Genomic DNA, 27,127 nt, shown 5'->3' on the forward strand with positions numbered 1-27,127 from the left:
TATTGGATCAATAGTTCCATACAACTTGTCAATTTCTGTATAAAAATGACATGTATTTGTTCAAACTTCAGAGCAGTTTGATGACGGGGGCCAAGCTGCTTTCCATGTGCACAAGTAGGTAAAGCGTGGTTGAGGAATGAATGTAAGCTGTCAGCGTCCAGTTGATCGGTGACGACAGGAACAAACTGCCATGTTTCCTTCACTTTCGCAAGAGCCTGCTGTGCGGAGTTCTGTGGAAGCAATGAAGAGAGAACTTTAGAATAATAATGTCCTCAATGATGCAGCAGCTCATGCTTTTTAAGCAGCTCTCACGCACAGTCTGCACAGATCTTGCTTAGCACAGGATTCCAAATGTAAAATATTATTTTACTGACTTTTAATTAATGTTATCCCAATTTTATAGAAGTCTGCAGAGGATCAAGTGAGTTAAGCTCCATACATAGATCACGCATAGTGCACCAAAAGAGGATGAAATTTAATTTCTGAACAATTACGTCATTGCTTTATAAATCACCAAATTCTCCTCCAAGCATTTAATTTTAATTTTCTATCAAGTTATCTCTTGTTCCATCCCCTGGCTTGAAGTATTATTATGGCTGCTGGTTTCCATTCTCCACAGTTACACATCAGAACGATTGTTATATTTTCAAACAGGAATGGAAATCCTTAATGCTTGCAATGAGTGTTTCATCAAATTAAATGCAAATTCTGGATGGATTTAATCTCTGTTTCCCATAGCAAACACATAAAAAATAAAGAATTTGAAAAGACCATATACAGCTCATTGAGTTCTCTTCTGAATTCGATAGTGTCCTGGATGGTAGTGAAAATCTATGCCAACCAACTGGTTGGAATATTCAAGGACATCTTCAGCTTCTCATTGTTACATTCTAAAGTTCCCACCTGCTTCAAAATGGCAGCAATCAGTTCCATGCCCTGTAAGAGCAGGGTGAACTGCCTCACACTGCAGAGATTTATGAGATTGCTGTCTGCATTAGAAAACATGTCTTCTGAGGATAGATTGAGTGATCTAGGGGTTATATCTTAGGAGTGAAGGAGGATGGGAGGTGACAATAGAGGTGTACAAATTGATAATAATCCAGGGCAGAAATGGTTAATACTGGGGGAGGGCATAATCTGAAGGAGATTGGAAGGTACAGGGGGCATATCAGGGGTAAGTTCTTTACACAGAGAGTTCTGAGTGCATCAAACATCCTGCAGGGGTGGTGGTAGATGCTGATACGTTAGGAACATTTAAGAAACTCACAGATAGACACATGAATGATAGAAAAATGGAGGGTTATGTAGGAGGGAAGAGTTAGATTGATCTTAGAGTAGGTACAACATTATGAGCTGAAGAGCCTGTACTATGTTCAATGACTATGGTCCTGTAGCACTCACATCTACTGTAATCGAGTGTTTCAAGAGGTTTGTCTTGGCTAGAATTAACTCCTGCCTAAGCAAGAGCCTGGACATGCCGCAATGTGCCCACCACCACAAGTTCACAGTGGATGCAATCTCACTGGCTCTCAACTCTCACTTCCTCATCAGCGACCCCAGTCAGTACTGATCAGTGATAACATCTCCTCCTCTGACAATCAAAGCATTGTTGAATGTAGATTACAAGATCGTGTCCAAGGCCATCACCAATGGGGTCAAGTCTGCTACAGAACAGGCAATCCACCAAAACCAAACCTGTATTGTATGAGGCAGAAAGATCGTTGGCAGCCTTGCACTGTTCAGAGAACATCTGTCACCTTCATGCAGGACAAAGGAATGGGTGCCTGCGTGGTCAGCTTGGGCCAGGAGAAAGTCTTTGACAGGATATCACACTCCTACATGATGGACGTGCTCTCCTTAATGGGCTTTGGGGAAGGCATTAGGAATTGGATCCAACTGCACTACACAGACACCTGTGGTGCAGTCCAAACAGACAGCTTCCCCATCAAATCTGGTGTCAGGCAGGATTGTCTACTCTCCCCTGTCTTTGCCAAAGCCATCGGGAAGGACAAGAGCAGAAGAGGGGTGATGCTGCCAAGATGTGAAGGCAGCCAGGTGAAACCTCCCTATACACGGGTGACGTTACCTTCTGATCAGATCCGAGGTCAGTTCTCAGAGAGATCACCATCTGCAACCAGTTGGCATCAGGTGCCAGAGATGTCCGCATGGAGTGTGAGGCCATGTTCTTCAGCAACTCGCCCGACCAGGAAAGATGCAAGGGCTTGTGCCGTGGTTCATCCCATCCCGCTGCGTAATAGAGGGTCCTCTGATCTATGGCTGTTCCCAAGAATACACACAGGCGGACATCAAGTACTGCTGGAGTTCCCCCAGTTGTTGCAGTTGCTACCACCCCGTGGGGTGTCACGAGTACAATAGTGCTCTTGGTTTTAAAAAATGTAATTTAACCCTAAATGCATTGTCTACAAATGTAAGGATGAAAAGGAATTGCACGGTTAATTCTTATAAATATTTTTATTATGATAAAGTTTATTTTGGATAATAAATTTAAAAAAATCTCTTGACAATCAACTCAGGCGCACCTCAAGAATGTGTGCTTAGCCCACTGCTCTACTGTCTGTACACACATGACTGTGTGACTAGACACAGCTCAAATGTCGTCCATGAATTTGCTGATGACACAACCTATTGCTGGCAGAGCTTCCGATAGTGACAACGAGGCAAGCAGAAGTGAGATCAAGCAGCAGGTTAAGTAGGGTCACAACAACAGCCTTGCACTCAATAGCAGCAAGACCAAGGAATTGATTGTGGACTTCAGGATGAGCAAGTCCAGAAAACACACACCAGTGCACAATTGACCATATGGATATGGGCCAGGTGCAGGTCAGTGGGACTAGGCAGAAAAATTGTTCGGCACAGCCAAGAAGGGCCAAAAGGCCTGTTTCTGTGCTGTAATGTTATATGGTTCTATGGCTATATAAGAGTTGAACTGGGTCACTTGGCTCATCTAGTCTGCTGCACCATTCCATTTGAACGTGGCTGATTTAATATCCCTCTCATCCCCATTCTCCTGCCTTCTCCCCATAACCTTTGACACTGTTACTAATCAAGAACCTACCAACTTCTGTTTTAAGTGTACCCACTGATTTGGACTCCACAGCCGTCTGTTGCAATGGATTCTACAGATTCACCCCCCTCAAGCTAAAGAAATTCTTCCTCATCTCTGTTTCAAGTGTTGTCCTTCTGTTCCAAGGCTCTCTGCCCTCTGGTCCTTGACACTCCCACAATTGGAAACGTCCTCTCCATATCCACTCTACCTCAATCTTCCAGCATCTGGCAGATTTCAATGAGATTTGCCCTCGTTCTTCTAAAGTCCATTGAGGGGTAGGTAGTGGAAAGAGTGATAATCTTTGAGAACTTGGGTTTCAACACTTCCGAGGATCTCTCTTGGGCCCAACACACTGATGCAGTCACCATGAGAGCACCCCAGCTGCTCAGTGGATCTGGTATGTCACCAAAGCCTTTTTGCAATTTTCTCTACGTATGCTGAAGAGCATTCTGAGTAGTTTCATCACAGCCTGGAATGGAGGCTCCAATGCACAGGACTGCAGAGAGTTGTAGACTCTGCCAGTCCACCACGGGCACAATTTTCTCCGCTATCCCATGAAAACTACCTCATTGTTCCTTTTTTGCAGTATTGATTTATTTTGTAATATTTAATTTTTTATATCTTTGCATTGTACTGCTGCCACACAAAACAACAAATCTGCCATCATGTAAGACAGTGATAATAAACTTGATTTTGATTCTGAATCTAAATTCAAGTAGACATCTTCCCTATTATACTTGGAATCAGTTCTCTGAGAGTTACTTGCAATGTGATTTATGCTGTTATTACAATAGAATTTGCCAATGGCCTACAGTGAAATTTATATGCCAGTTTTCTGAGAGAACCACTTACGTAACTGTTAGCAGATGCATTGATAAAAAACATATCACAACAGTCAGATCTCTGCCACTGATTCTGGCTCTGTGATCAGAAGGGATGGGGGGAGAAGAGGAGAGCTGTGGTGATAGGGGACTCACTGGGGGAACAGAAAGGAGGTTATGTGGGCAAGAATGGGATTTCCTGGGCTGTATGTTGCCTCCTGGGTGCCAGGGTCCAGGATGACTTAGATTGAGGCCTCAGGATTCTTAAATAGGAAGGTGAACAGCCAAAGGTTGTGGTCCATTTAGGTACCAATGACAGGGGTAGGATGAATGATCAGGTTCTACTAAGGGAGCTGATGGAGCAAGGTGCTAAGTTAAAGGACAGGATGTCCAGGGTGCTGATCACTGGATCACTGCCTGTGCCATGTGCTAGTGGGCCAGGAAATGGAAGATCATACAGTTTAACACATGGCTAAGGAATTGGTGTAGGAGGGAGGGCATAAGGTTTTGGACCATTGGGTATGTTGGAGCGATTTTTTGGTTTGGCGCATTTACATTTTCATGATAAAGATGTCTCCAAGTTCACGGAAGGGGTCATGAGCTTCATCCAGAAGTGCATCCAAAAATCCCCCAAAAATCAATCGGGGTCTATGCAAACCAGAAACCCTGGATCAACAGTTCCATTCGAGCTCCACCTACCACGCGAGACAGAGCTTACGTTGCCGGTAATCAGCAGGAGCTCAGGAAATGCAGGGACGATCTGCGCAAAGTCATCAAGGCAGCAAAACGACAGTACGGGGACAAGGTCCAGACACAGCTCTCCACCAACAACACACGCAGCTTATGGCAAAGTCTGCACACCATCGCAGACTTCAAAGCTGAACACAGTGGTGCTGCCAACATCGCTGCCTCTCTCCCAGATGAGCTAAATCTTTTTTACGCTCGGTTCGATGTCGCCAACACTGAGCCCCCGAAGAGAGCCGCTGATGCAACCTGCACCTTAGTCATCTTTGAGGCTGAGGAACGCAGATGTTTCCAATGAGTGAACAGTCACAAGGCTGCTGGCCGGACGGCGTCCCCCAGGTGGGTACTCAGGATGTGCACGACACAACTGGCAAGTATGTTTACAGACATTTTTAATCTCTCCCTCTCCCAGTGTAGAGTGCCCTCCTGCTTCAAAACATCCACCATTATCCCTATACTTAAAAAGACTAAGGTAACATGTCTGAATGACTGGCGTCCTGTCGCACTCACCTCAATAATAAGCAAATGCTTTGAGAGGCTGGTCAAGGATTACATCTGCAGCATGCTACCACACAAACTGGAAAATTCACACACCAACACAACCAATCAACAGATGATGCATTAGCCACAGTTCTACACACTGTTCTTACACATCTGGAGAAGTGGAGTGCTTATGTGAAAATGCTGTTCGTGGACTACAGTTCTGCATTCAACACCATAATTCTCTCCGAGATTGACAAGAAGCTCAGAGATCTCGGCCTTCACCCTGCCTTGTGTAGCTGGATCCTGGACTTTCTGTCAAACTGCCAACAGGTAGTAAGATGGGCTCCCTCTCCTCTGCCCCTCTGACCTGCAACACTGGAGCCCCCAAGGGCTGTTCCTAAGCTCCCTCCTTTACTCTCTGTACACCCGTGCCTATGTTGCCACCCACAGCTCCAATCTGTTAATTAAATTTGCAGATAATACTATGTTGATTGACCTTATCTCAAATAATAACGAGGCAGCCTACAGAGAAGAAGTCATCACTCTGACACAGTGGTGTTAAGAAAACAACCTCTCCCTCAATGTTGCACAAACAAAGGAGCTGGTTGTGAACTACAGGAGCAATGGAGGTGGGCTAACCCCTATTGACATCAATGGATCTGGGGTTGGGAGGGTGAACAGCATTAAGTTCCTCAGTATACACATCACCAAGGACCTCACTTAGTCTATACATGCTGGCTGCGTGGTGAAAAAGGCACAACAGCGCCTCTTTCACCTCAGACAGTTGAGGAAGTTCGGAATGAGTCTCCAAATCCTAAGGACTTTCTACAGGGGCACAATTGAGTGCATCCTGACTGGCTGCATCACTGTCTGGTATGGGAACTGTACCTCCCTCAATTGCAGGACTCTGCAAAGAGTGGTGCAGACAGCCCAGCGCATCTGTAGATGTGAACTTCCCATGATTCAGGACACTTACAGTGACAGGTGCGTAAAAAGGGCCCGAAGGATCATTGGGGACCCAAGTCATCCCAACCACAAACTGTTCCAGCTGCTACCATCCGGGAACCAGTACCGCAGCATTAAAGCCAGGACCAACAGGCTCCAGGACAGCTTCTTCCACCAGGCCATCAGTCTGATTAATTCACGTTGATATAATTGTATTTCTAAGCTATATTGACTGTTTTGTTGTATATCTTACTATTTATTAGAAATTAATATAATTTTCACATTGCACATTCAGATGGAGACGTAACGTAAAGATTTTTACTCCTCGTGTATGTGAAGTATGTAAGAAATAAAGTCAATTCAATTCAATTAAATGACTTTGGCTACCGGTCTTTACACCTGAATACAGTATGTATTGTGTATTAAATTTGGAATGCAGTTCTGAAAGTGCCTAAAAGTATCCCTAAAAGTGTGAATCCCAGACCAGACAATGCTAATTAAAATTAATTTGGATGTCTGGTGTGCATGTGAATTGGGAGGTATTAAATTTGAGTGTAGTTTCAAAGAAAGCATTGACCATACTTTGTAAATATGGAATTGTCCTTTGATATTTAGCACATACAATATCAAGCCCCACACAGGGCCAGCCAGACTTTTTGACCGAAAGCGTCTCAACATGATGCCTGCTGTACCATGTGTTGTCGGATAAAGAAGCTGCTTCATACCTACCAGTACTGTTCTCCGGTGATTTCATTCACACAACAATTGGGCTCCCTTCCAGGGAAGGCAGGACCTGTGCAGAAGAGAGGGTTTGCACCTGAACTGGTGGGGAACTAATATCCTCGCGGGAAGGTTTGCTAGTGCTGCATTGTGGAGGGGTTGGTTTAAACTACAGTTGCAGGGGGTTGAGAACCAGAGTGCCAGAACAGATAGTGGAGAAGCTGTGGAGGCAGATGTTGTGAAGACCTCAGACAAAATCAAAAGGTCGGTGTAATTAGTGTCCTGAGCTGCGTATATTTCCATGCAAGAAGCATCGCAGGGAAGGCAGATGAGCTCAGCGCATGGAACAAAACAGCAATTATGAAATTGTAGCCATTAGTGAGACTACACTGCAAGAGGGGCAGGACTGGCAGGTCCAGGGTTCTGTTGTTTTAGACAGGACAGAGCAGGAGGCATTAAAGGGGGAGGGGTGGTATTACTACTCAGGGAAAATGTCACGGCAGTGCTCAGTCAGGACAGACTGGAGAACTCGTGTAGCAAGGCTTTATGGTTGGAACTAAGAAGTAAGAAAGGAATGACTATGTTAAAAGGGCCACATTATAGACCATTCCAACAGTCCACGGGATTTAGAGGAACAAATTTGTAGAGAGATCACAGACTGTTGCAGGAAACATAAAATTGTTAACAGTCGGTGATTTTAATCTTCCACATGTTGACTCGGTCTCCCGTACGGTAGCAGGACTAGATGGGATAGAGTTTGTCAAATGTATTCAGGAAAGTTCCCTTAGCAGTACAGTACATAAAAGTCCTAATGAGAGAGAGAGTGTGATACTTGATCTGCTATTAGGGAATGAGACAGGGCAGGTGACAAAAGTTTGTGTAAAGGAACACTTTGAAACTAGTGACCATAATGCCATGAGTTTCAAAATAAATATGGAAAAAGATAGGTCTGGTCTGCAGGTTGAGACTTTAAATTGGAGAAAGGCCAGTTTTTATGGTATCAGAAAGGATCTGTCAAGTATGGATTCCTGGCAAAGGTGAACTAGGTAAGTGAGAGGCCTTACCTGGGAACAACAGACTGGTGAGTCTCACGTCAATTGTATGGAAATTGCTGGAGAAAATTATTAGGGATAGGATACAGAGCATTTGGAAATCCATGGCCTAATTAGGGAGAGCCTGTATGGCTTTGTGTGTGGCAGGTCGTATCTTACCAACTCGTTTGAGTTTTTGACAAGTTGACAAGAGTGATTGTTGAAGATAGGGCAGTAGATGTTGTCTACATGGATTTTAGTAGGGCATCATTTGAGTAAGTTCCTCATAGGAAGCTAATACAGAATATTATGATGTATGGGGTCCACGGCAAATTGGCCGTTTGGGTTCAGAACTGACTTGTGCTTAGAAGACAGAAGGTAGTAGTTGAAGGGATTTATTTGAGCTGGAGGTCTATAATTAGTAGTGTTCTGCAGGGATCTGTGCTGCTTGTGATGTATATAAATGACCTGGATGAAAATGTAGATGGGTGGATTAGTAAGTTTGTAGATGATACCAAGACTGGTAGAGTTGTGGATAGTGTAGAAGACTGGCAAAGAATAAACGCAATACAGATCAGTTGCAGATATGGGCAGAGAAATGGCAGATGGAGATAATGTGAGATACCTCAGATAAATGTGAGGTGTTGCACCTTCGTAGGGCTAATGCAAGGAGACAGCATATTGTTAAGGGCAAGATCCTTAACAGTGTTGCTGAGCAGAGAGATCTTGGGATCCAAGTTCATAGCTACTTGAAAATGGCTACGCAGTTCGATAAGGTGATTAAGAAGGTTTATGGAAAAGTTGTGGATAGTTGAGGGATTGAATTCAAAAGTCAGGAAGTTATGTTGCAACTTTATAAAACTCTGGTTAGACAACATCTGAAGTATTACATACAGTCCTGGTCGCCCCTCTGTAGGAAGGATGTTGAGGCTTTGGAGAGGGTGCAGAAGAGTTTTACCAGGATGCTGCCTGGTTTACAGGGCATGTGCTATCAGGAGAGGTTGGATAAACTTGGGCTGTTTTCTCTGGAGCGCTGGAGGCTGAGGAGCGATCTGATAGAGGTCTATAAGATTATGTGAGATACCACCTAACAGTGGTAGTGAGGTTGGGGATGGCATTAAACAGGAAAATAGAAATGTGTGCAATAAAGGAACAGTAGTTATAATGGGTGACTTCAATCTACATATAGATTGGGTGAACCAAATTGGTAAGGGTGCTGAGGTAGAGGATTTCTTGGAATGTATGTGGGATGGTTTTCTGAACCAACATGTTGAGGAACCAACTAGAGAGCAGGCCATTCTAGATTGGGTATTGAGCAATGAGGAAGGGTGAGTTAGCAATCTTGTCGTGCGAGGCCCCTTGGGTAAGAGTGACCATAATATGGTGGAATTCTTCATTAAGATGGAGGGTGACATAGTTAATTCAGAAACAAAGGTTCTGAACTTAAAGAAAGGTAACTTTAAAGGTATGAGACGTGAATAAGCTAAGATAGACTGGCAAATGATACTTAAAGGGTTGACGGTGGATATGCAATGGCAAGCATTTAAAGATCGCATGGATGAACTACAACAATTGTTCATCCCAGTTTGGCAAAAGAATAAACCTGGGAAGGTAGTGCACCCGTGGCTGACGAGGGAAATTAGGGATAGTATCAAGTTCAAAGAAGAAACATATAAATTAGCAAAAAAAAGTGGCACACCTAAGGACTGGGAGAAATTCAGAGACCAACAGAGGAGGACAAAGGGCTTAATTAGGAAAGGGAAAAAAGATTATGAGAGAAAGCTGGCAGGGAACATAAAAGCTGACTGTAAAAGCTTTTATAGATATGTGAAAAGAAAAAGATTGGTCAAGACAAATGTAGGTCCCTTACAGTCAGAAACAGGTGAATTGATCATAGGGAACAAAGACATGGCAGACCAATTGAATAACTACTTTGGTTCTGTCTTCACTAAGGAGGACATAAATAATCTTCTGGAAATAGTAAGGGACCAAGGGTCTAGTGAGATGGTGGAACTGAGGGAAATACATGTTAGTAGGGAAGTGGTGTTAGGTAAATTGAAGGGATTAAAGGCAGATAAATCCCCAGGGCCAGATGGTCTGCATCCCAGAGTGCTTAAGGAAGTAGCCCAAGAAATAATGGATGCATTAGTGATAATTTTTCAAAACTCCATAGATTCTGGATTAGTTCCTGAGGATTGGAGGGTGGTTAATGTAACCCCACTTTTTAAAAAAGGAGGGAGAGAGAAACCGGGGAATTATAGACCGGTTAGTCTGACATCGGTGGTGGGGAAAATGCTAGAGTCGGTTATCATTTGGAAACATTTGGAAAGAGCACATTGCCACATTTGGAAAGAGGTGAAATCATCGGACAAAGTCAGCATGGATTTGTGAAAGGAAAATCATGTCTGACGAATCTTATAGAATTTTTTGAAGATGTAACTAGTGGAGTGGATAGGGGAGAGCCAGTGGATGTGGTATATTTAGATTTTCAAAAGGCTTTTGACAAGGTCCCACACAGGAGATTAGTGTGCAAACTTAAAGCACACGGTATTGGGGGTATGGTATTGATGTGGATAGAGAATTGGTTGGCAGACAGGAAGCAAAGAGTGGGAGTAAACGGGACCTTTTCAGAATGGCAGGCAGTGACTAGTGGGGTACCGCAAGGCTCAGTGCTGGGACCCCAGTTGTTTACAATATATATTAATGATTTAGATGAGGAAATTAAATGCAGCATCTCCAAGTTTGTGGATGACACGAAACTGGGTGGCGGTGTTAGCTGTGAGGAGGATGCTAAGAGGATGCAGGGTGACTTGGTGACTTGGATAGGTTAGGTGAGTGGGCAAATTCATGGCAAATGCAATTTAATGTGGATAAATGTGAGGTTATCCACTTTGGTTGCAAGAACAGGAAAACAGATTATTATCTGAACGGTGGCTGATTAGGAAAAGGGGAGATGCAACGAGACCTGGGTGTCATTGTACACCAGTCATTGAAGGTGGACATGCAGGTACAGCAGGCAGTGAAAAAGGCAAATGTTATGTTGGCATTCATAGCAAAAGGATTTGAGTACAGGAGTAGGGAGGTTCTACTGCAGTTGTGCAAGGCCTTGGTGAGCCCGCACCTAGAATATTGTGTGCAGTTTTGGTCCCCTAATCTGAGGAAAGACATTCTTGCCATAGAGGGAGTACAGAGAAGGTTCACCAGATTGATTCCTGGGATGGCAGGACTTTCATATGAAGAAAGACTGGATCGACTAGGCTTATACTCACTGGAATTTAGAAGATTGAGGGGGGATCTTATTGAAACGTATAAAATTCTAAAGGGATTGGACAGGCTAGATGCAGGAAGATTGTTTCCGATGTTGGGGAAGTCCAGAACGAGGGGTCACAGTTTAAGGATAAAGGGGAAGCCTTTTAGGACCGAGATGAAGAAAAACTTCTTCACACAGAGAGTGGTGAATCTGTGGAATTCTCTGCCACAGGAAACAGTTGAGGCCGGTTCATTGGCTATATTTAAGAGGAAGTTAGATATGGCCCTTGTGGCTAAAGGGATCAGGGGGTATGGAGAGAAAGCAGGTACAGGGTTCTGAGTTGGATGATCAGCCATGATCATACTGAATGGCGGTGCAGGCTTGAAGGGCCAAATGGCCTACTCCTGCACCTATTTTCTATGTTTCTATATACAGTAGATAGAGTAGACGGGAAATATCTATTTCCCAGGGTTGAAATGTCTAATACCAGAGGGCACGCATTGGTGAGTGAGGGGATTTTCAGGGGGGATGTGAGGGGTAAGTTTTTACTCAGAGAGTGGTTGATGCCTGGAATGTGTTGCCTGGTATGGTGGTGGAGGCAAATGCATTAGAGGCTTTTAAGAAACGTTTCAATAGACACATGGATGTAGGGAAGATGGAGAGATATGGACATTGTGTAGGTAGGAGGGATTTGATTTGCTTTTTAGCTGGTTCGGCACAACATTGTGGGCTGAATGGCCTGTTGCTATGCTCTATTCATCTATGTTCTATAAGAAATGCAAGAGTACACTTAAGAAAGAAATCACAAAGGCTAAAAGGCATGATGTTGCCCTAGCAGACAAAGTGAAGGAAAATCCTCAGGGATTCTATGGATGTGTTAAGAACAAAAGGATTGCAAGAGGTAAAATTGATCCTCTGAAAGATCAGAGTGGTAATCTACTTGTGGAGCCAAGACAGATGAAGGAGATTTTAAATGGATTTTTTGCATCTGTATTTCCTCAGGAGATGTGAGGCAAAGCAGCAGTGTGGTCAGAGGCCCTGTACAGATTACAGAGCAGGAGTTGTTTGCTGTTTTGAGGCAAGTAGGGTGGACAATTACCCAGGCCCTGACAAGGTATTCCCTCAGACCCTGTGGGAGGCAAGAGCAGAAATTGCAATGGACCTAGCAGAGATACTTAGTGACAGGTGAGCTACTGGAGGATTGGAGGATAGGTAATGTTGTTCTGCAGTTTAACAAAGGCACTAAAAATAAATGAGGAAATTATAGGCAGGTGAGCCTGACATTAGTAGCAGGAAAGTATTGAAAGGTTTTCTAAGGGACCAATATGTGAGTATTTGGATAGACATGGACTGATTAGGGATAGTCAGCATGGCTTTGTGCATGATTGGTCATGTCTAACCAAATGCATAGAATTTTTTGAAGAAGTTACCAGGAAAGTTGATGAAGACAAGGCAGTGGATGTTGTCTACATGAACTTTAGCAAGGTATTTGACAAGCTCCCGCATGGGAGGTTGGTCAAGAAGGTTCAGTTGCTCGGCATTCAAGATGAGGTAGTAAACTGGATTAGACACTGGCTTTGTGGGAGAAGCCAAAGAGTGATAGTAGATAGTTGCCTCGCTGACTGGAGGCCTGTGACTAATAGAGTGCCGCAGGGATCTTTGCTGGGTCAGTTGTTGTTTGTCTTGGATGATAATGTGGTTAACTGGATCAGCAAATTTGTGGATGACACCAAACTTGTGGTGTAGTGGACAGCAAAGAAGACTATCAGAGATGGCAGTGGGATCTGTTCAGCTGCATAAGTGGGCTGAAAAATGGCAGGTGGAATTTAATGCAGACAAGAGGGAGGTGTTGCACTGTGGAAGGGCCAACCAGGATCGGTCTGACACATAAGTAGTAGGGCACTGAGGAGTACAATAGAACAAAGGGATCTGAGAATACAGGTCCTTAATTCATTGAAAGTGGCAGTGTACGTAGACAGTGTTTGGCACATTGGCCTTCATAAAGTGTCAAGTATAGGAAATGGGATATTATGTTGGAATTGTATAAGATGTTGGTGAGGCCTAATTTGGAGCATCGTGTGTGGTTTTTGTCATTGACCTACTGAAAATATGTAAATAAGATTGAAAGAGTACAGAAAAAAGTTTCAGTGATGTTATTGGGACTGAGCTATAAGGAAAGATTTAATAGGTTAAGACTTTCTTCCATGGAATGTACAAGATTGAGGGAAGATTTGACAGAATAGTACAAAATTATGAGGCATTTAGATAGAATAAATGTATCAGGCTTTTTCCATAACTAGAGGTCATGGGTTAAGGGTAAAAGGTGCATACATGAGGGAAAACGTCTTCACTCAGAGGGCTGTGAGATTGTGGAATGAGCTGCCAGCACAAGTGGTGCATGCAAGCTCGATTTCAATGTTTGAGAAGTTTAGATAGGTACATGGATGATAGGGGTATGGAGGGTTATAGGTTGATGGGGGTAGGCAGTTTACATAGTTCGGCATGGACTAGATGGGCCAAAGGGCCTGTTTCTATGATTTTATGACTATAAATTGGATATAAGCAACTGAACTACCAGCACAGTAGAGTTCATCCATTTAAAAGTGTTTTTCAGCAATGTTCTGAGACACAAACAAAACGAACAGGAACAGATCAGCTCTTCTTTTTGTCCCTGATACAGCTTCATTGTAAGTTTAACAAAATGTTGACTGTGGTTAGACAGAATTATCATCATTCAGTTGCTCTCTGTACTGAGGGTCAGGGAGGGGAGTGTCCAATGGAAGAATTCAGGCAGTTATAAATTAAAATCAGGAAACTGAAGATGCTGGAGATGTGAATTAAAAAATGCAAGAAACACTCAGATGAGGAGCATTGATGGGAGTAGAAACGGAGTTAAATGCTTCAGCTCTTGTACCCTTCCAAAGACCTTAAAATTTAATTCCACTTTTCTTTGCATGGATGCTGCCTGACCTGCAGATTATTTCCAGTATTTTCATTCTATATAGTGGGAAGCCTCTGTCAACTCCACAACAAGCTGGAAGTCAGGAAGAGGAGAACCCCAAGTGTATGTTCCACTAGTTTCAAGACTACCACCCATGGTGACTGGAGGCAAGTGACCTCATACACTCGTGGCGATTCTCTCACTTCAACGATTGCAAACCAGTGCTACAAGATGCCCATTGTATTGTTGAGTGAATTCAAATTTCTTACGGCATAGAGAGGAGATGTATGACAAGTAATAACTGCGGAGTCCCTGGTTCCTAGTATGGAGGTAACATGGTGGAGAGTGAAAACTAACCAGATGCGTTTTGAAAGCTACAGGAAAGAAATATGATCCATTACATCAAAGGCACAGTGGGGCAAAACTTTATTTTTTTAAATCTAATAACGATGCAACACGTTTGATCTACAAAATGTGTATCTCTTTCAGAAAGACACTAGCGATCCAAAATGTATATATGTTTTAAAACACCCAACATCAAAGGAGGTCTGATGTGGAGAGGTAGTGTTGAAAATGGTGGCAGACATCATCAGTATTCACACAGACAAAACTGCACACTATGGATGGATTTGCAGGACAGGTCATCATCTCCATTGGAAGTTTCCACTCAATAGTCAGCTTAGCCGTCCTGCTATTGATGACATGTTGACTCAAATCCAGTTACCTGATTGGAGAATTAAGTTATCAGAAAATCTGAAGGAAAAAGGAGACAACTGAAGCAAAGAATTTTACTTATCAACACTCAGTAGTAGACATATTTAATTCTTCCAGTAAGTTTTCCTTACTAGTTTTGTTAAAACCATCACATGTGATTTTCACATGTGAGTGTAGACAATGAAGGACCTGATGCAGTGCTCACATGAAGTACAGAGAGATGCATCTTCCAACTAGTGTCACTGAGTCCATGGATCTTCTTCCATGTGCTCGAGGGAAGAACGAGACCCAGCCTTTCCAATGTAATGATGAATTGGTGCACAGTCACTGTCAGCTTTAGATGAATGTTTAACTGGGAGAATGGGTCACTGGGGTCAGAGGGGGGTAAAGAGAAACTGTTCTATTGGAAAGGACTGTACCTGGATTTCTCCTGAGAACAAAATTCTAGTGAACTGAATAACTAAGGAAATAAATCAGGCTTTAATCCAAAAATGGGGAGGGGAAAGTCATCACAAGGAAGGTAGATGAGTGGATGGAACTGCAAAAGAGGAATGAGGAAGGAGCGGAGGTAAGTAATTAGGGTAAGAATAACAAGATCGCATCAGTAAGGAAATTTGTTTGCATGATTTTTTCTCTCTGCGCACTGGGTGTTTGATGGTCTTTTTTTAAAAAAAAAAAATAGGTTCTTTTGGGATTTATTTGTTTTGTGGCTTCCTCTAAGGAGCCAAATCCCAAGATTGTGTAATATACAGTATACATACTTCGATAATAAATAAACTTTGAACTCTGAGCAAAAGTGCATTAACAAATAGAGTTCAGGCATAAAACAAGGAAATAAGACAAGTGGATCAATAGTACAAAATAAAATTGTTGCAATCTCCATAAAGGTTAAAAATAAAATCAGAAGATCCTATATCTAAATACATGACGCATTCATTGCAAGGTGTAAAAAATAATGACTCAAATAGGTTTCGACAGATATGATAAGGTTATAGCTAAAGATGATTGAGGATAGAGCAAAATCCCCAAAAATGTTCAACATAAGAAAGGTCATGCAAAATGCAAAAGGAAGTGGGCAGTTAATTTAATGAAGATTGAAGTTGGTGCAGGATTGGCTTATGTAAACTAATATGTTGAGCGGTGCAACTACGAAACAACTATCCTGGACTGGTCGGTGTGCAATGAGGAAGAGATAATTAATTGCATGAATACAAGAAAGAGTCTGTCGATGCTGGAAATCTGAAGCAACACACAAAAAGGTACTGGAGGAATTTGGCAGGTCAGGCAACATATACAGAAGGAAATTAGCAAGTTAATATTTTGGCATGAAACCTTTCATCAGGACTGGAAAGAAAGAGGTCAGAAGCCTAATTAATCAGTTTTTTAGTTTGGGTCCATTAGGAAACATTGGACATAACATGAGAGAAATTTTCATTTAGAAGGAAAGTAAAGTAATTCAATCCAAATCTAGGGTCTTGCATTTGAAGAAAGACATTTGCAAAGGTGTAAGGAGTGAGTTCACTATGATTGGTTGAGGAACTTCCTTGAAAGAATTGGTAGCGATGGCAATAGCTAACATTTAAGGAATGTACACAGGATCTCAAAAGTTATCCATTTTGACTACTGTAAAAATACTTGAGGGTGAGCAACCAAACCATGGCTTATCAGAGAACTTTGGGATAATATTAAATTCAAAGGGAAAATATGACGGATTGCTAGACAAAGTAGCAAACCTGAGGATTGGTGATACTCATCGATAAATAAGCTAAGCTGTGTCAAATCGATTTCTATGTAATCATATGAGAGGCCATCAATTTTAGACCTAAAATGAACAGAACCATGCAGTTTGTAAATACTGAAAGGCTTGAAGTGACATTAAAAAAAACTTGGGGATTCTTGTGCACTGATAATTAAAATAGGCAGGTGCTGAATATGATCAAAAAGTCTAATGGAAAGTTAGTCGTTATATTCAGATTACAAGAAGGTAAAAGTTATGCTTAAGTTATACAAAACTTCAGTTAAAGTACACCCCCAGTATTTGGGGCTGTCAAACCTCCACCTGAGGGAAAGTTGTTAGCGGAAATGCTGCATTGACTTGAGATAGCAATAAACCCTATACAAACGGGGTGTCTATTCCCGAGAGTTTTGAAGAATAAGCGGTGATTTGATTGAATTTTTCAAGATATCATAGGAGAAAGAAGGGGGTAAAGCTGCTAGAGAGTTTTTTGTTTAAACTATTGTCAAACTATTAGAGCCAAATATTCAGAATGAAAGTTGGGAAAAGTTTCCACAAAACAAACACTGGTATAAGATGTCTGCTAGAAATAAAAAAAAGATGCTAAGTCAATTGTCAACTTAAAATTTAACATTCATTTCACCAACTGCATTATAAAGGAGGACTTGGGTTCCAGATCAGCCAAATGTTTGAATAGCCGAACAGGGTCAGGTTTAATGATGTACTTCTGTTCCCATAGTTTCTCTTGAGAAGCTCAAAGCCTGGCATCATTGATACGTTTTATTAGGTAATCCTGGTAACAACAGGTTTCTCTTCATTTGACAATTACAATGTGATTTCTCACCCTCTATGCAAACACATTTTTCTGGCTATGACCGCAATAACTACTGTCAGGCAAGTGGAAAAGCCGAGCAGCTGCAAGAATACTGGCACGGAGGGTAGGTGTCGCATCCAGAGAGTCGTGGTGAATGGTCGACTTGGAACTTCCTGCATGTAAACAGTGAAAAAACTATTATCCTCCCTGATCAGCAACTAGGTCTGATTGTTCTTCTATTACAATAAGTTCCAACTCTCATTGTCATCTCATTGGTATATTTCTTTATATAAAGTATCAAAGCAAACTACTAACACAATAAAATTATATTACCAAAGTCTTAAAATTATTCAAGTACGTTTCACATATGTAAGACTTTTCAAAAAACATTACTTAGTGGATTAATTTCTAAGTGTGGTCACTGTACTCTGTGCCAGATCTATAACCCTAAAGCTCAACTTCTCTGCCATTCACTGTATGCTGCCTTTCTAAGTTTGCTTTAAATCCGAAGGCTTCTTATCGTTCCGATCTACTGTATAAAATATGAACAGATAATTCGTTCCTTGGGATATTGGCTATGAAAAAGAATGTTGCTAAGATCGAAAGAAAGGTCTGCTTGCTCTTTGAGCGTTTTAAAATTCATTTTATGGATTTGGATATTACTGACAATGCCAGCATTTGTTGCCCATCCATAAAAGGCCTTGAGGACTGGTGCTGAGACACGGTCTTAAAAAGACAAGTCTTTCCGGTGAAAATAGTCCTACAGTGCTGCTAGGGAAGGAGTCCAGGGCTTAGGCCAGCACCAATGAATATATTTCCTAACCAGAATGGAGGTAAACCTGCAGGTGGCGGCGTTATCATTGTCCTTCTTAGTGGTTGACGTCAATGGTTTGGGAGATGCTGTGAAGTAGTTCAGATGAATAAGCACAGTGGATTTTATAGATGACACACAATACAGTTACACTGCACTTGTGATAGAGGAGGTGAATGGGTTGCGTGCTCAGTCCACCGCTGTTCACTCTGCTGACCCACGACTGTGCTGCAACACACAGCTCGAACCATATCATCAAGTTCGCCGATGACACGATCGTGGTGGGTCTCATCAGCAAGAACGACGAGTCAGCTTACAGAGAGGAGGTGCAATGGCTAACGGACTGGTGCAGAGCCAACAACCTGTCTCTTAATGTGACCAAAACAAAAGAGATGGTTGTTGACTTCAGGAGGGCACAGAGCCACCACTCCCCGCTGAACATCGACGGCTCCTCGGTAGAGATCGTAAAGAGCACCAAATTTCTTGGTGTTCACCTAACGGAGAATCTCACCTGTTCCCTCAACACCAGCTCCATAGCAAAGAAAGCCCAGCAGCGTCTCTACTTTTTGCGAAGGCTAAGGAAAGTCCATCTCCCTCCCCCCACCCTCATCACATTCTACAGGGGTTGTATTGAGAGCATCCTGAGCAGCTGCATCACTGCCTGGTTCGGAAATCGCACCACCTCGGATTGCAAGACCCTGCAGCGGATAGTGAGGTCAGCTGAGAAGATCATCGGGGTCTCTCTTCCTGCCATCATGGACATTTACACTACATGCTGCATCCGCAAAGGAAACAGCATTATGAAGGACCCCATGCACCCCTCATACAATCTCTTCTCCCTCCTGCCATCTGGGAAAAGGCTCCGAAGCATTCGGGCTCTCACGACCAGACTATGTAACAGTTTCTTCCCCCAAACTATCAGACTCCTCAATACCCAAAACCTGGACTGACACCTTGCCCTACTGTCCTGTTTATTATTTATTGCAATGCCTGCACTGTTTTTGTGCACTTTATGCAGTCCAGTGTAGGTCTGTAGTCCAGTGTAGCTTTCTCTGTGTTTTTTTTTTATTACATAGTTCAGTCTAGTTTTTGTACTGTGTCATGTAACACCATGGTCCTGAAAAACGTTGTCTCATTTTTACTATGCACTGTACCAGCAGTTATGGTCGAAATGACAATAAGAGTTGATTTGACTTGACTGTTTAGGATGAAGGCAATCAAGCATACCTCTTTGACTTCAATATTATTCAAATTACTGAGGATGTACTTCACTCAATTGGAGGGTATTTTATTACACTCCTAAATTTTGTAAATGTTAGGAAGTTTTTTTTTGGTGTTGGGGGAGCCACTCAGCAGAGCATAACCAACCTCTGACCTGCTCTAATTTCACGGGGCCTTTGAATTTACAAGAATATAGCAAGTTTTAATTAATTCTTAATTTCCCAGTTTTGCAATGAATGTCAGTGGGAGTGGAATGCTGGGTCATAAAGGCTTGAATGTGCAACACAGCGAGAGAGAAATGAATACTGTACCTTAAGCTAATTTGGTGTGTGCTTGATTGTAATCATAGATAGAGGTTCAATCTTCTGGTGCTGTGATGTGTTAAGTTAGCAAGATTTCCCCTGTGACAGCATTTGGTTCCTCCAGATGCTTTGGTTTTCTCACTCTTGAGAAATTGATGTGGGTTGGTTTGTTAACCTGCCATTGCAAATTTCCCCTGCTCCAAAGTGGGTGTAGCAATAGTAATAGAATCTGGGCAAGCTGACAGGAATATAAAGGGTATAAAATGGGATGATTGCCCGATGATCAGCATGGACTCAGAGAGTCATGGATCACTACAGCACACAAACAGGCCCTTCAACCCATCTGGTCCATGCCAAATTATTAATCAGTCTAATTTCATCAGTCTGCACTGGAACCATAGCCCACACATCCATGTACCCATCCAAATTTCTCCAAAATGTTGAAATTGAAGCTGCATCTACTATTTCCGCTGGCAGCTCATTCCACACTCTCACCAACCTCTGAGTGAAGAAGTTCCCCCTCATAGACCCCTTAAACATTTCATCTTTCACCCTTAACACATGACTTCTAGTTCTAGTCTCACCGGACCTCAATGGAAAAAGCCTGCTTGTATTTACCCTATCTATAACCCCAATAATTTTGTATACCTCTATCAAATCTCCCTTCAATCTTCTATGTTCTAGGAATAAAGTCCTAATCTATCTAACCTTTCTTTATAATTCAGTTCCTCAAGTCCTGGCAACATTCTTGTAAATTTGCTATGTACTCTTTCAATCTTATTTACCTCTTTCCTGTGGGGAAGAGACAATACTCAAAATGAGGACTTGTCAGTACCTTATACAATGTCAACATAACATCCTGACTCCTGTATTCACTACTTTGATTTATGAAGGCCAATGTGCCAAAAGTTTTCTTTATGACCCAATCTACCTGTGACAGCATTTTCAAGGGAATTATGGACCTGTATTCTGATACCCCTCTGCTCTAACGCACTCCTCAGTGCCTGACCTCCCACCATGTAAGACCTATCCTGCTTTGTCCTCCCAAGGTGCAACACCTAACACTTATCTGCATTAAATTCCACCAGCCATTTTACTAGCTGGTCCAGATCTCGCTGCAAGCTTTGGTAGCCTTCTTCACTGTTCACTATAGCCCCAATCTAGGTGTCATCCGCAATTTGCTGATTCAGTTAACCACACTATCATCCACATCTATACAGGTGAACCCTGTGGCCCAGCACTAGCCACAGTCAGAGAAATAACCATGCAACCGTCTACTACCACTGTCTGGTTTCTCCTGTGAAGCCAATGTCTAATCCAATTTACTACCTCATTCTGAATGCCTAGCAACAAAGTTGCTTGACCAGCCTTCTATGTGTGAACTTGTCAAAGGCCTTGCTAAATCCATATAGACAACATCCACTGCCTTGCCTTCATCAGCTTTCCTGATAACCTCCTCAAAAAACTCCCAGTAGTACAGACACAGTGTGTATTCACATTGATCTCAACAGGCCAGGCAGCATCTAAGGGAAAGAGTACAGTCCATGTTTCTGGCCGAGGCCCTTCATCAGGACTGGAGAAAAAAACGATGAGGAGTCAGAGTAAGGTGGGGGGAGAGGAGGAAGAAATGAAGGTGATGGGTGAAACCAGGAGGGTGAAGGGTGAACTAAAGAGCTGGGAAGTTGATTGGTGAAAGAGATACAGGGCTGGAGATGGGGGGATCTGATAGGAGAGGACAGAAGGAAGAAAAAGGGGGAGGAGCACCAGAGGGAGATGAAGGCCAGGTAAGGAGATAAGTAAGGTGAGAGAAGGAAATGGGAATAGCAAATGGTGAAGGAGTGGGGGGGGGGGGCATTACCAGAAGTTCAAGAAATCGATGTTCATGCCATCAGGTTGGAGGCTACCCAGACAGAATATAAAATGTTGTTCCTCGAACCTGAGTGTTGTCTGATCGCGATAGTAGAGAAGGCCGTGGACTGACATGTTGAAATAGGAATGGGAAGTGGAATTAAAATGGGTGGCCACTGGGAGATCCCGCTTTTTCTGGCGGACGGAATGTAGGTGCTTGGCGAAGCGGTCTCCCAATCTATGTTGGGTTTCACCGCTATACAAGAAGGCACACTGGAGCACCAGATACAGTAGATGATTCCAACAGACTCACAGGTGAAGTATCACCTCACCTGGAAGGACTGTTTGGGGCCTGAATGATAGTGAGGGAGAAGGTGTCGGGCAGGTGTAGCACATGTTCCGCTTGCAAGGATAAGTACCAGGAGGGAGATCAGTGGGGAGGGACAATTGGACAAGGGAGTCAAGTAGGGAATGATCCAGCAGAAGCAGAAAGTGAAGAGAAGGATGGTGGGATCCCAATGGAGATGATGGAGGTTATGGAGAATTATGTGCTGGATGTGGAGGCTGGTGGGGTGATAGGTGAGGACAAGATGAACCCATCACTGGTGGGGTGGTGGGAGGATGGAGTGAGAGCAGATGTGTGTGAAAAACTCTAAGGTTGGTTAGACACGACCTACCATGCACAAAGACATGCTGACTATCCCTAATCTGTCCCTGCCTATCCAAATACCTATATATTTGGTCCTATAGAATGCCTTCCAATAACTCACACACTACTGATATCTGGCTCACTAGTTTATAGTTTCCTGGTTTATTTTTAGAGCCTTTCTTAAACAACAGATTAACATTAGCCATTCCCCAATCCTCTGGAACCCCACCCATAACTAAGGACATTTTAAGTATCTTTGCTGAGGTCCCTGCAACTTCTGCACTTGTCTCCCACAGGGTCCGAGCGAACACCTTGTCAGGCCCTGGGGATTTATCCACCCTAATTTGCTTCAAGTCTGCAAACATCTCATCCTCTGTGCTCGATGACTCTGACTCATTAAAGGGCTCCAAAACAGAACATTTGCTTTTAGATTACTCCACATTCACCGCATCAGTCTATTCATTTACATTGCCATTGAAGCAGCAAGTTCAATGAGACGGCTCTCCTGGAGTGCAAGTGAGAGGATTCAGGGATTGAACCATAACATTATTGCGTAATTTCTGAACACACATCCCCATCAGAAGACAGCTTCATAAGTATAATATATAATTAAAATATAGAGGCAGTGTTAAGACTTAAGCTACCTGCAATTCACACTTATATCAACCCATTTTGAAGCGGGAAGAACAGCAGCAGAAACAACAGCTAGATTTATAAAAGTTCCAAAATGCTTCACTTGGCAGTCATCTAAATTCCACTATGATCTTTGAGTGACAACAAAAAAAACAAACCAAATAAAGAGGTGCATTGTAAGGAGCATATTAAAGAAAATATATAAAAATAGAAAATGATGGAAATACTCAGCAGGTCAGACAGCAACTGTGGAGAGGTAGACCAGCATTGATGTTTCAGGCTGATGGCTTTTCATCAGGTGAAGGTTTCTCATGAAAATCCATCAACCAGGTGTCAAGATGGCACTGGTGAACTATGGCAATGTGTTCCGGGCTAGTTACATAACTTCTAAATATTGTTCTGAATTACTCTTACTGTAATCTTCAGCCTGTAATTTCCCTTTAAAGTAATATACTTTTGAGCCATCTGAATGAACTAGCGATTTCATAAACTTCTGAAAGACTCAGTGGATTTAACTCTCAAGCATGGAGGTATGGCACTTTTATCACCACGTCCAAAGGAGAGGCAGGAGGGGAAGCCTCCAAGCCAGAATGAACCACCGAGGAATGAAACTCCCTGTACCCAGCACCTTGTTAGCAAATGTACAATCGCAGATGAACAAGATTGAGGATCTATGGGTAAGATTGCCACATTGGCAGGATAAAAGGAATTGCTGTGTTCTGTGTTTCATGGAGACACATGAACCCCGGATGTGTTCACCCTGGACACGTCGGATATATTGGTAAGACCCAAGGGCTTCTTGACAGACAGGATAGACCAGACTGCTGATATGGAGAAGTCAAAAAGTGGGGATTTGTATTACATGATAAACTCTTTGCAGTTTATCAGATGCAGCAAACTTGTTATACTCTCGTTCCCTTGATCTGCACCACCTGATGATTAAGTGCCATCCATTCTATTTACCAAGGGAGTTCTTCTCCATGATCCTAACCAAAATATACATACTGTCAAAGGCAGATGTTAAACAAGCACTCGACGCTTTGTATGCTGTGATTAGCAAACAAGAAACAGCCTAACCTAATGCCTTTCAAATCATAGTCAGTGACTATGATCAGGCTTGTTTGAAGAAGCCTCTGCCTAATTATCATCAACATATTACCTGCAGCACCAGGGATCCCAAAATACTCGAGCACTAGTTCAATATGATTAGGAATGCCTACTGTTCTATGCCAAGACTACATTTCAGGATATCTGATCAGATCACTTGGGTGTCCTACTCCTACCTACATACAGGCAGAGGCTAAAGAGCAAGGCTCCAGAGATAAGGACAACCTTGGTTGGTGGTCATGGGAAGTTGAGGAGTGGCTATTGGGATTTCTTTGATTCAGTAGACTGGGCCCATTAGAGGATCTGAATGAATGTTCAAGGACCCATTAGAGGATCTGAATGAATACACCATGATTGTCATGAACTTTATAACAATAAATAATTCAGAGTCTTTTCTAACCAGAAGCCCTGATGAACCAAGAGATCCACAATCTGCCAGATCAGTGGCATTCAGGTCTGGAGACCAAGAGGTCCAGGTACAATCATGGAAAACTATCTCACATGTGAAATAGCAATTCCAGACCAGATGTGAATCACTGAAGGATGCTTGACAGCTGTGGCAGGGCTTGAATGCTATCATCTCCTACAAAGTGAAACCAAGTGACATAGGTGGCAACAAGAATTTGCTCCCCGATGAGTTCAATGTCTTTTATGCTCGCTTTGACCAACAAAGCATGGAGGCATCTTCACAAACTCCCACAGCCCCCTATGACCCTCTGATTTCAGTCACTGAGGCTGACATGAGAGCATCTTTCAGGGGGGAGAACCTACAGAAAGTATCCAGCCCGGATGGTGCACCTGGTCAAGCAATAAACACCTGTGCTGATCAGCTAGCTGGAGTGTTCACCGGTATCTTTAATCTTTCGCTTCAGCAGTTTGAGGTACTCACCTATTTCATTCAGGCTTCAATTATATCAGTGTCTAAGAAGAACATGGTAACCTGCCTCAATAACTTTCAACCAGTAGCATTTACATCCACTGTGATGAAGTACTTTGACAGGTTGGTGATGAAACATATTAACTCCTGCCTGAGAAGCAACTTAGATCTACTCCATTTTGCCTATTGTCCCAACAGATCAACAGCAGATGTCATTTCATCAGCTTTACGCTTAACCCTGGAACACCTGGACAGTGAGGATGCATACATCAGGATGCTCTTCATTGACTACAGCTTTGCATTCAATACTATCATCCCCTTAAAACTATCAACAAGCTTCAAGACCTTGGCCTCAATACCTTCATGTGCAACTGGATCCTTAATTTCCTCACTTGCAGACCCCTCAGTTTGAATTGACAACAATATCTCCTCCACAATCTCCATCAGCACAGATGCATCACAAGGCCGTGTGCTTAGCCCCCTGCTCTACTTGCTACACAAGTAAGACTGTGAGGCTAAGCACAGCTCCAATGCCATATATCTAAGTTTGCCGATCACACCACTGTCATTGGACAAATCAGAAGTGGTGACACATCAGCATATAGGAGGGAGATTGAAAATCTGACTGAGTGGTGCCACAGCAACAACCTCTCGCTCAATGTCAGAAAAACTAAGGAGACGATTATTGACTTTAAGAAGAGAAAACTGGAGGAACGTGAACCAATCTTCATTGGGGGATTAGAGGTGAAGAGGGTTAGCAACTTTAAATTTCTCGGTGTTATCATTTCAGAGATTCTGTCTTGGGTCCAGCTCATAAGTGCCATTACGTAGAAAGCATGGCAGAACTGCTACTTTCTTAGAAGTTTGCGAAGATTTGTCATGTCATCTAAAACTTTGACAAACTTCTACAAATAAATGGTGGAGAATATATTGACTGGTCGTATCACAGCCTGACATGGAAACATCAATGCCCTTCTATGGAAAAGCCTATAAAAAGTAGTGGATGTGGCCCAGTCCATCACACGTAAAGCCCTCCCCACCATTGAGCATATCTACATGGAGCGCTGTCATAGGAAAGCAACATCCATCATAAAGGACCCTCACCACCCAGGCCATGTTCTCTTCTCGCTGCTGCCATCAGGAAGAAGGTACAGGTGCCTCAGGACCCACACCACCAGGTTCAGGAACAGTTATTATCCCTCAACCATAGGCTCTTGAACCAGAGCAGAAACTTCTTTCGATTTCATGTGCCCTATCATTGAGCTGTTCCCACAATCAATGGACTCAATTTAAGGACACCTCATCTCAGGTTCTCATTATTTATTTATTTATCTATCTATCTATTTATTTATTAATTATTATTTTGTTTGCATTTTTCTTTTTATATTTGCATATTGGGTGCTTGTCCTGTTGTGCCCAGTTTTTCATTGATTATATTGTGTTTCTTGTATGTACCGTGACTGGCCGCAAGAAAATGAATCTCAGGGTTGGACATGGTGACATATATGTACTTTGATAATAAATTTACTTTGAACTTGGAACCTGAATCGTTAATTCTATTTCTTTCTGCACAGATACTGCCTGACCTGTTTTTTTGTTTTCACTTTTTTCAGCACTCTGGATCACCGTGTGCATTTGCATTTGGGAAAGTGTTGTTATGTTCACTGCATAAAGTAATGGGGCTCCTACTCTCCTCTCCTGCTTGTACCATCACAGAAATTACCCAATAAATGCCAACTCGTCAGACTGATTTGGAAATGCGCAGTTTTTGTTTAGCCTTTTCAGCACTTACTTGAATTTCAGGTTCAGGAGTCCAGATTGCAGCCTCTGGAATGATTCCCATTGCGCACATCACCTACAATGGAACACAGGCTTAATGAGAACATTACTGAGCAGTAGTTCAACTAGAACCAAACATGAACTCAGACCTGTGTGTCACTTTGGCGAAAGTACAATCCCTCTCCCTCAGTCTTTGTGTATTGGCACACAGAGATGCCACTGACTTCTCTCCTATGTCAGCATAAAGTAAGCCTGTCCCCTACAGTTTGAACATCTAGTACTTCACTTCACCATCATCAGACACCCTTCTTCCTCTCTACTCAGGAAGTTAGTGTGGGCTGGCAATTCCAGAAACTCTAGTCGGTATGAACCACAACAGGGAAATGTACAGAGGTTTGAATGAAGGGAACGAAGAGGAAGGCAATAATCTAAAGTCTCACTCCTGTTTATTCTGGTTTACCTCTCTGGCAGCACGTTCCCCAGCCTGTACGGCTCCATCCATGTAACCACTCCACTTGGTAGCTGTTTCAGTGCCAGCAAAGTAGAGTCTCCCAAAAGGTTCTCGGAGAACTCTGCACATTGAAAGCAGTGTTGTGAGTTAAACCATCAAAGCAAATCACTTTATCTAATGCTTA

General features: G+C 42.7%; 1 protein-coding gene across 4 annotated transcripts in view; it reads right to left on the bottom strand.

Annotated features, from left to right (window-relative positions):
- Positions 1-14,411: 14,411 nt before the first annotated feature.
- LOC140734072 (amine oxidase [flavin-containing]-like) overlaps positions 14,412-27,127 on the bottom strand; it is a 65,385-nt gene continuing 52,669 nt past the window's right edge. For 2 of the 4 annotated variants that reach the window (XM_073057653.1, XM_073057656.1), the window contains 4 exons: positions 26,953-27,064; positions 26,506-26,568; positions 17,296-17,438; positions 14,412-14,755 (listed from right to left, as the gene is read on the bottom strand). In XM_073057653.1, coding sequence (XP_072913754.1) covers positions 14,713-14,755; positions 17,296-17,438; positions 26,506-26,568; positions 26,953-27,064 — 361 coding nt within the window. In that variant the 3' untranslated portion in view covers positions 14,412-14,712. The remainder of the gene's footprint in view (positions 14,756-17,295; positions 17,439-26,505; positions 26,569-26,952; positions 27,065-27,127) is intronic. The other 2 variants (XM_073057654.1, XM_073057655.1) reach the window with 2 other exon arrangements.

This window comes from Hemitrygon akajei, chromosome 10 (assembly GCF_048418815.1).
Source record: "Hemitrygon akajei chromosome 10, sHemAka1.3, whole genome shotgun sequence".
Lineage (NCBI taxonomy): Eukaryota > Metazoa > Chordata > Chondrichthyes > Myliobatiformes > Dasyatidae > Hemitrygon > Hemitrygon akajei.